The sequence below is a fragment of the Trichechus manatus genome, unplaced genomic scaffold (assembly GCF_000243295.1).
Source record: "Trichechus manatus latirostris isolate Lorelei unplaced genomic scaffold, TriManLat1.0 scaffold00044, whole genome shotgun sequence".
Classification (NCBI taxonomy): domain Eukaryota; kingdom Metazoa; phylum Chordata; class Mammalia; order Sirenia; family Trichechidae; genus Trichechus; species Trichechus manatus.
In genome coordinates, this window is record NW_004443980.1 from 12709401 (window position 1) to 12719800 (window position 10400).

Here is a 10400-nt window from a genome sequence, read left to right on the forward strand (position 1 = left end):
AAGCTCCACTATTATGAATCAAAGAATTTTAAACAACTGGAAAACAGCTCACTCCATCATACCTGCTACTGCTGGAATTAAAAAAAAAAAAAAAAGCAACAGAATTCTTTAAACAGTCCCTAAGGTATTTTATTCTTCAAAAGAGCATAAGAAGTAAATAACCTTCTGATAAATATAAATCGCCTGGAAGTGTTGTAAAATGCTAAAACTTCTGTCTTGAGATTGCAACATTTGAGTTGAAGATAGACAACAGTTGTACCAGAAGAAAATTAAGAAGGAAAAAAATTATTCCTCCTTCTCAAAAAGAGAGGTGGCAGTTGTGACAGAGAAAGAGAACGGAAAGATGGAGACTATTCACTCATTCAACAAATATTTACTTAGCATTACCATCTAAATGTACAAACGTCTGCCAATATGCGAAGTATGTTAAGTTCAGGAGAAAGAGCAGTGAGCAAGACAGACCCTTGTTCTCCTTTAGAGGCTAACACACAGGAGAAACACTACAGAAAAAAATATGTGTATCAGTATAATATTAGAATCAAACATCCATGTTTGTTTCTTAAGTCACTGAATAATAATAAAGGTAATAGCTGTTCATTTAATAAACAATCAACAATTAAGAGATTACAATGTACCAATTAACATGCCAATCACAAAAACATAATAAGGTTCCTGCCCCTGAGGACTTCACAGCCTAGGTGCTTATACAAATACGGAAAAAATGATTTTGATACATTGTAATAAATACTATAATAAAAACTTGTACAACTTTTAAGGGAATAAACAGGATGAAACAACTTTATTCTACCAGGGAAGGGGAACTAGGGTCAGGGAAGGCTTCACATCAGTACGCTGAGAAGTTTGCCAGGCAAAGGAGGCAGAGAATTTCAGATGGAGGAGAAAACTATAGTAAAGCCACAGAAGTACAGAATCTCATGAGGGAAATATGAGAAAGCTAATGTAACTGCAGCATGGGGAATACTGCAGTACCGGGGGTGGAAGGTGCAGCGGGGGAGGCAGTTCACAAAGAGTCCTGTATACCACCCTGAGTAAAGTCTGGATCATAGTACATTTATAAAAAGGGATGGCACCATTATTAGTTCTGCAGTAAGAGAACAGTTGTGAAGTTTAGAAAAGGTGAAGTATCAAAAGCAGGGACCTATTAAAAGGCTATTAAATACATACATATAATAGAAGGTTATCCAGCTATAAAACAAAATGAAGTCTTGATACACGCCACAACATGGATAAAACTTAAAAACATTATGTTGAAAGAAATAAGTCTACCACAAAAGGACAAATATTGTATGATCCCACTTATATGAAATACCTAGAAGAGACAAATGTATAGAGACCAAAGTTTATTAGTAGTTACCAGGGGTGGAAATGAGGGGGAAAGAGGGAGTCATTATTTACAGGGCACAGAATTTCTGTTAAGGGTGATAGAAAAATCTAGAAACAGATAGTGATGATGGTTGCACAACATGAACATAATGTTACTGAACTGTACATGTAAAAAATGTTGAAATGATTAGTTTTGTTATATATATACTTACCACAATTCAAAAACAAAAATTATTTTTAAATGTTATTATAATAGGCCAGGGGAGAGATGATAAAGTCTAAGAGAACAGCAGTGAGAGAGAGAGAGGGAAACAAATTATAGAGACCAGGATAAGTGACTGACTGAATGTTGGAAGTAAAGGAGAAAGTGGAGTTGACGATGGCATTATTCAAGGCAGGGAAAACCAGAGGAAAATCAGCATGTTTGGGGACAGAGTATAATGAACGAGATTTTAGATAAGCTAAATTTTTTGGTTGTTTAGGACTCATTAACAGACAACCGGAAATTCTTATTGACTCCATTCACAGAGAGGACAGTTCTTCTCATTCCTTCCCGTTTCCAAGATAACATGTATTCATTTGACAATTCCTTTTTGGAATGATTACCACATATAAGGCACCACTATAAATGCTGGAAATACAAACCAGAGAACAAACAAATCCCTGCCCATGGAGCTTACATTTTAGCATCCTATTATGATACACAGAACAGCAAGGGAAGAATTAGATAAAGTTAAAATACAGATATACAACACATCATCCATATGATCACCAAAGAAAGCTTCAAAGTATATCAAAACATGTTTCAAATCAAATTGCAAATTAAAAGTAGTTGAAATACTCTCCTATTTTTTGGTTATGAATGAATGCTTACTAATTTACATGTTTGACAGGTTTAAGCTTTCACATACTGGGTTTGTTTATATGTAAATGTGGCTAATTTTTTTTTTTAACTACACTACATTATACAAAAAAAAATTTTTTTTTTTTAATATATTACATTTTACTAATAGGAAAGCTGTGCATCAGGGTTGTATCCTTTCATCATACTTATTCAATCTGAATGCTGAGCAAATAATCCGAGAAGCTGGACTATATGAAGAATGCGGCATCAGGACTGGAGAAAGACTCATTAACAACCTGCATTATGCAGATGACACAACCTTGCTTGCTGAAAGTGAAGAGGACCTGAAGCACTCACTGATAAAGATCAAAGACCACAGACTTCAGTATGGATTATACCTCAACATAAAGAAAACAAAAGTCCTCACAACTGGACCAATAAGCATCATCACTGAACTTCAAAAGACTGAAGTTGTTGAGGATTTCATTTTACTTGGATCCACAATCAATACCCGTGGAAGCAGGAGTCAAGAAGTCAAAAGACACATTGCATGGGGCAAATCTGCTGCAAAAGACCTCTTTAAGATGTTAAACAGCAGAGATGTCACCTTGAAGACTAAGGTGCGCCTGACTCAAGCCATGGTGTTTTTAGTCATCTCGTACACATGCGAAAGCTGGATGATGAATAAGGAAGACTGAAGAAGAATTGACGCCTTTGAATTGTGGTGTTGGCCAAGAGTACTGAATATACTATGCCCTTGGACTGCCAAAAGAATGACCAAATCTGTCTTTGAAGAAGTACAACCAGAATGCTGCTTAGAAGCAAGGATGGTAAGAGTACGTCTCACATACTTTGGACATGTTATCAGGAGGGAACAGTCCCTGGAGAACGATATCTTGCTTGGTAAAGTAGAGAGTCAGCAAAAAAGAGGAAGACCCTCAACGAGATGGATTGACACAGCGGCTGCAACAATGTGCTCAAGCATAACAAGGATTGTGAGGATGGAGCAGGACCCAGTAGTGTTTCATTCGGTTATAGATAGGTCTCTATGAGTCAGAACCAACTCAACGGCACCTAACAACAACACCACCACATTATACTAACTAAGAGTTGTGCTTTTCAGGAAAGTACTGGAAACAAAAAGACTACCACTTGATACAAACTAAGTTTTGCTCAAACTTTTAAAAATTGATACTATTCTCTTCCTAATTTCAAAGGTATTTTTCTACCTTTCCATGAAAACCACCTTTGCTAAAGCAAAGTTTGAACATGAACTCTGATTATTAAACAATTAATTGTAAAATGCTATTTTATTTAAAGTACTATCTAGGTATTTGTCTTTTTAATCTCCTTAAACAGGCTAGTAAACAGTAATTCTTAGTCCCTAAAGGAAAGTTTACCTGAGAAGAAGAGAATTTTATATATATATATATTTATTTCACAAATATGTATATATAGATATATATTTCACAAATCTTAAATTCCATCTTTTTCAAAAATGTTATGAAAAATATTTTTTCGACTTCTTGACATTTTATTTTCTACTATTTTCAGTATGATTACCAAATATGTCCCAAACATAGGCCATTTTTTCCTTTCCTAACACTTACTCTTTGTCAGCTTCCCAGGTTCCCCACAGTTATCCCAGTCCTTCCAGGTTCCCCACAGTTATTATCAACTCTATTTTCTACTCCATCATTGGCCACAGCCTGGACCAATGATTCCCAACAAAAGCAGAACGGGCCCTTACAACATTTTGGAACTCTGCGAGGACCTTTCTGATTGTCACAATAGTTTGTAAGGGAGGGAGGGCAGTGAAACTGGTACTTGGTATGTGGGAACTACTGATTCTACAAGTCCTAAAATGTATGGGACAATCCTGCAGAGCAAAGACTGCATTCCTCAAGATTTTCAAAGATTTGGGTGGACCTTACCCATTGCTGTCGTAAAACCCATTGTCATACAGTGGATTCTGACTCATAGTGATCCTACAGGACAGAGTAGAACTGCCCCACAGGGTTTCCAAGGCTGTAAATCTTTACGGAAGCAAACTGCCACATCTTTCGCCTGCAGAGCAGCTGGTGGGTTCATGGACCTTTTGGTTTAGCAGCCCAGCACTTAACTATTGAGCAACAGGGGCTCCTTGGGTGACATTAGGTAGGTAAAAAACTTGTGATTATCTCAGTCTAGAGCTTATTATATATAAACCATATCCTTTTTAACTGTTTTAGTATAGACTGAATTTTTCAGAAGTGCAACTACATGTAAATTGAGAGTAGATTCTGTTTTGTTTTGTTCAGAATTCTACTGAAAATTGTTCAGTAAAATTTGGAAAAATCACTTTGTGGATGACAATGCCTTAAATTACCAATATAATACATCTGAAACCAGTCTGCATTTGTAGCTGTTGCATTTACAGTGATTCTTTGTATTGGTGCAAATATACCAGCCAATGATTGCTTCATTATGCCTTCTAATGTAGTCATGTCTGAGTATTTACATACTTAACTGGCAGACATGTTTTCTAATAAAATACTTATTTCATCTATGTTACCATTAGAGCATTATATTGATTTTTTAAAATTATGCTTATGGATAGATTATACTGTCTATGAATCTCATTTCAGGATAATATAGGCAACTTTACAAAATATTTGTTAAAAAATGGGGGCATTGGGTTGCACAGGGTTGAGAACCACTGACCTACACTTTAGCCTTCACATTCCTAGACTATTAAAGATGACTCTAAACTGGTATCTTGGGTTCTATACATACCCTCTTCTAAGTAGAAAGTATCTGCAGATGTTAAAAAAAAACAAAACTAAACTAATATTACTTCCATCTTCCAAATGCCACAGAGCTACCTCCTGCCTTGCAAATCAGCCTAAGTACTGAGATTTTTATAATTCTCCATAAGGAGATTCCTTTTTACCTAACTAATCTCTATCCTACTTACATCATAGAAAGAATACCTCATTCAGGAAATCTTATTTCTAAGAAGTCCGCAAGGTATAGTGAAAAGAGCGTAGGATTTGAAATCCTAGCTCTGCCACATATTAGGGGAATGATCCTGGACAAGTTACTTACCACTTTCTGAGTCTCAGTATCCTCACTTCTTAAGTGAGGATTAAAACGGACTCTCCTCACAAGGTTGCAGTGAGAAATGAATTGGACATAGTAGGAGCTCAAAGAGTTTGCTACCTCAAATTTTCATCTGTTTTATCTGTTTTGTATCACAAGATTCTTGGATGATGGCTGGTATTCAACATGTTTGTAAAATGAAAGCTCAACTGCTTTCTGAGACCTTCCCAGGCAAGATCATCTGACTCTGATTGCTCCAGAAACGATCAGTCAACTAACTAATGAGAACTGAGTACTATCAGACAGGTCGTTTACCAGAAGTAAATACCCAGTCTCTGCTCTTAGAAAGCTTTGAACAAAGCTGGAAAAATGACAGGTCAAGATAAAAGATGTCACAAAATAGTGCCTGATAAGTAAACAAATGGTATGGGCTATAAATGCTGTGCATTTAAAGGCCAGCTATCACTGTGGGCTGCAGTAGTATGGAACGTAGAGTGAAATAAGGATAAAACAGCCATCTGTTCCCAGACTTTCTCTGCTTACACACGGCCTGAGTGCCCAATCTGTCACTCTTCTGCCAAAACTTCATTCAGACTGTGCCACTGCCGTCAGGATATCCCAACTCCTTCAGGGGGTTTACTAGAAGCTTCATGTTCTTGTCCCCGTTTACCTTTTAGACACCTGCTGGTCAGTAAGGTAGCCACTAGCCACAGGTGACTACTGAGCACTTGAAATGAGTGTGTGCTTTAAATGTAAAATATACATCAGATTTCAAAGATATAATACAAAAAATAAAAAGTAAAATATCTCGTTAACATTTTTTATATTGATTACAAGTTGAAATGGCATTATTGTGGGTATCCTGGGTTAAATGAAATGCATCATTAAAATTAATTCTGTTTCTTTTTACTTTTTTTTTTTTAATGTGGCTACTGAAAACGTCTATTGGCCCTTTCCTTTTCCCAGCTCTACGTTTAAACCGGAATAAAACACTTGCAATTTCCGACTGTGCCATATTTTTGTGACCTGTGACTTTGTAGATACTACTACTGCTGCCCGAAACGCTTTTTTTCTCTTCGTTAACTTCCCTGCTCAATTCTTCAGGTCTTAGTTTAAACATCACTTTCCTCAGTAAGCCGCCCCCATCCCAGCACACCCACTAAAGACTGGTCTGGGGCCCCTTCCTATATGATTAGAGAATCCATCATAGCACTTATCATCTGTACGTGCAATACGATGTTTTCTTGTCTGTCTCCCCAGGAAGTCTGAAAGTTCCCTGAGGGGGCAGGGGCGCTCTGACCCGCTGTATCTTCCAAGCCTATTAGTCAAGGTTGGGCATACCGCATCTGAACAAATGAGCGATGGGGGCAAGGATACTGAAAGAACGAGGGAGAGTACAAGGTTCCAGGGGTGAAGGGGGACTTGGGGAGAGAAGGGGACTTGACCGGGACTCCGGGAGGCACGAGCTGGGCAGCCCGGCTGTTAGGCCGCGTCTTCCGGGTTTGCGGAGCCAGAAAGGGCGGGGGCCGCCGGCAGGACTCACCAGTCCCGGGTCGATGTCGGCGTCTGGCCGTCTGGCGGAGGGCGGCGAGTACTCGGCATAGCGTAGTCCCTCGCCGGCGGGGGCGACGCCACCACCGGCAGCCATGGCAATGTGGCCTAAAGAAACGCTCAGCGCCGCCACGCCGCCTACGAGGTGTCCTCAGGGACAAACTAGTTAGAGCGAGTTCATCTCACGGATTTAGCGGGTGTTGCACCCGCTGTAGGCGTTGCACCCGCTGTAGAGGAGCCCTAGTGACGCAGTGGTAAAGCGCTCACTGTTAACCAAAATGTCGGTAGTTTGAACCTACCAACCGCTCAGCGAAAGAAAAATATGACAGCCTGCTTCCGTAAAGATTACAGCCTTAGAACTCTATGGGGCAGTTCTACTCTGTCCTATAGGGTCGCTGTGAGTGGGAATCCACTCCAGTGTAAGGAGTTTTGGTTTGGGCACCCACTCTACTTGTGAAGGGCTGGGTTCCAGGGGATCTGTTCCCACCTCTCTTCTGGTCAACTTGTCCTATTAAAACCAAGGGTCAGACCCCAGGCTGCTAGGACGTGTAGGATTTTTTGTTTTGTTTTGTTTCCAATTAGCGGGTCCAAAAGCACTCCAGGCCCCCTGGAGTAGGTACAGTGGGCCCTGGTCCCCTCCCAAGGCTTCCCCTGTTGTTGTGCACCACCCTGTCCATTCGGACTCATAGCAACCCGGTGTGACAGAGTAGAACTGCCCCATAAGGTTTTCTTGGCTGTAATCTTTATGGGAGCGGATCGCTAGGTCTTTCTCCTGCAGAGCGGCTGGGAGGGTTCGAACTGCCAACCTTTGAGTTAGCAGCCGAGCACTTAATCTCAAATCTCCTGTAAATCTCAAAATGCCCAACCAGGAGAAGCTCAGAGAATCCAACTGCAGTGCCGGAGGGTTCTTGACCCTTCCAGCCTTTCTTCCCACCCCTAAGTGCTGATCACACTTCTGTTTAATGCCGCAATTCTCCGCAACCAGGAGAGCTATAGATGAGACAGTTTCTTTACTCACTCTATCCATGAGAGCAACGGACAAGGCAATTTACTTAGTATCCCCCCACCTCATATGAATGGCTATAACCCACTGCGGTCCAGTTGATTCTGACTCATAGCGACCCTGCATGTAGGACATAGTAGAACTGTCCCATAGGGTTTCCGAGAAGCGGCTGGTGAATTCGAACTGCCACCGTTTTTTGGTTAGCAGCCTGAACTCTTAACCACTGTGCCACCAGGGCTCTATTTACGATGAAATTACAAAGAACAAACTTGCAAGCGAGTAAATAAATCTCTCTCCCCGCAAATGGTTTTGCGCTGACTTGGATATAGAAAGTGCCGCTTTTTTTTTTTTGTAAGCTAAGGCAAAGCAAACCTTAACCAATGAATAAAGCCCGTATAGTGTTTTCCAACACCAGTACGAACTTTACAGCTCTTTTGCCCTTTATACCAGCTGGAAAAGCAGCTTACAGTAAAAGGAAATCAGTGATTTTTTTTCTGTTTTTTGAATTAAAAAATTTTAGCGTCCACTAATTTATTCATTTAGTTTATATTTTTTTAATATTTAATTTTATTTTTGATGAAAATATACACAACAAAACCTGCTCCCATTCCACAGTTTCTGGACATAATAAAGATCAGTGACAATGGTTAAATTCTTCACGTGGTGTCAACGTTCTTGCTATTTCTGTTCTAGTAATCTCTCTGCCCCCTATCCTTCTCATCTATGTTTAAAATAGCTGTTGACCCTTTGGTCTTACATAGAATTTTTTTTTTTTTTAAGTAACGCAATACTCAAGGACGACAATCTTTACTCTTTGGACTAAACTGTTATTTAGTTTTAGGGTAACTTCAATTCAAGGTTTGAAGAGCAACTCAGGGCCATAATCTCAAGGACTCCTCCAGCCTCAAGAGGTCCAGTAAGTCTGGATTCTTTAAGAATTTGGAGTTCGATTCCACATTTTCCTCCCTTTTTATCAGAATTCAGCTATTGTGCTCCTGATCAAAATAGTCAGTAGTGGTAGGCGGGCACCGCCTAGCTCTTCTGGTCTCAAGGTGGAGGCAGTGGTTCATGGAGACAATTAATCCTATGTTCCACTTCCTTCTCTGATTCTTGGGTTTCCTTCTTTCTTTTTTATTCCAGATGAATAAAGATGAATAGTTGTATTTTAGACAGCCGCCAATAAACTTTTAAGACCACAGACACTACTCGCCATATTGGGAGGAAGAACATGTATTTTAAGACCTATATTATGCCAATTGACTGGATTGTCCCACTAGTCCATGATCCTAAGCCCCTAAACCAAGAGAGCTAATCCCATGAGGTGATTGGTTATGTTTAATTAGTATCAGTATCTGTAGCCCCCTCTTTTTTTGTCATTATTGCTGCAAAAACCATACACAGCCTAGCATTTGCACATTTATCCCTTTTCACTATATATCTTATTGACATCAATTACATTGATCTTGCTGTGCAAACTTTACCCATATTCAGTGCCACTTGTCCATTTCTATAAACAGAAAGTGAGTACTACCTAGGGAGTACTTCTCCTTCTTCCCATCCTCCCCCACCCCCACTTCAGAACCACTAATGACATTAGTTTCTGTGTACCTATTCATGTCTTTTCATAAAAGTCAGAACATACAATGTTTGTATTTCTGTGTGATTAACTTATTTCACTCAACATAATGTCCTCCAGATGTTTCAGGATCTCATTTTTCTTCACTGCTGAGTAATATTCCATTGTATGTGTGTATCACATTTTACTTATCCATTCATCCGTTAATGGGCACTTAGGTTGTTTCCATCTTTTTGCTCTTGTGAATAGCACTGCAATGAACATGGATGTGCATGTGTCTGTTTGTGCCACTTCTATTAGATCTCTTTAGTTTCTATTTTTAACATACCTAAGGGGTTAGGGAAACCCTGGTGGCGTAGTGGTTAAGAGCTAAAGCTGCTAACCAAAAGATTGGCAGTTTGAATCCACCAGGTGCTCCTTGGAAACTCTATGGGGCAGTTCTACTCTATCCTATAGGGTTGCTATGAGTTGGAATCGACTCGACGGCAATGGGTTTTTTTTGTTTTTTAATTTTTTTTATTGTACTCAAGATGAAGGTTTACGGAACAAATAGTTTCTCATTAAACAGTTAGTACACATATTGTTTTATGACATTGGTTAACAACCCCACGACATGTCAACACTGTCCCTTCTCAATCTTGGGTTCCCTATTACCAGTTTTCCTGTCCCCTCCTGCCTTCTAGTCCTTGTCCCTGGGCTGTTGTGCCCCATTAGTCTCGTTTTGTTTTATGGGGCTATCTAATCTTCAGCTGAAGGGTGAACCTCGGGAGCGACTTCATTACTGAGCTAAAAGGGTGTCCGGATGCCATACTCTTGGGGTTTCTCCAGTCTCTGTCATGCTAGTAAGTCTGGTCTTTTTTTGTGAGTTAGAATTTTGTTCTACATTTTTCTCCAGCTCTGTCCGTGACCCTCTGTTGTGATCCCTGTCAGAGCAGTGAGTGGTGGTAGCTGGGCACCATCTAGTTGTGCTGGACTCAATCTGGAGGAGGCCGTGGTAATTG

At 39.9% G+C, this 10400-nt stretch overlaps 1 protein-coding gene across 1 annotated transcript in view; it reads right to left on the reverse strand.

Annotated features, from left to right (window-relative positions):
• Window positions 1-6999, reverse strand: part of DNAJC15 (DnaJ heat shock protein family (Hsp40) member C15) — an 89784-nt gene extending 82785 nt beyond the window's left edge. The window contains exon 1 of the mRNA XM_004376607.2: window positions 6813-6999. Coding sequence (XP_004376664.1) covers window positions 6813-6917 — 105 coding nt within the window. The 5' untranslated portion in view covers window positions 6918-6999. The remainder of the gene's footprint in view (window positions 1-6812) is intronic.
• Between the last annotated feature and the right edge of the window lie 3401 nt (window positions 7000-10400).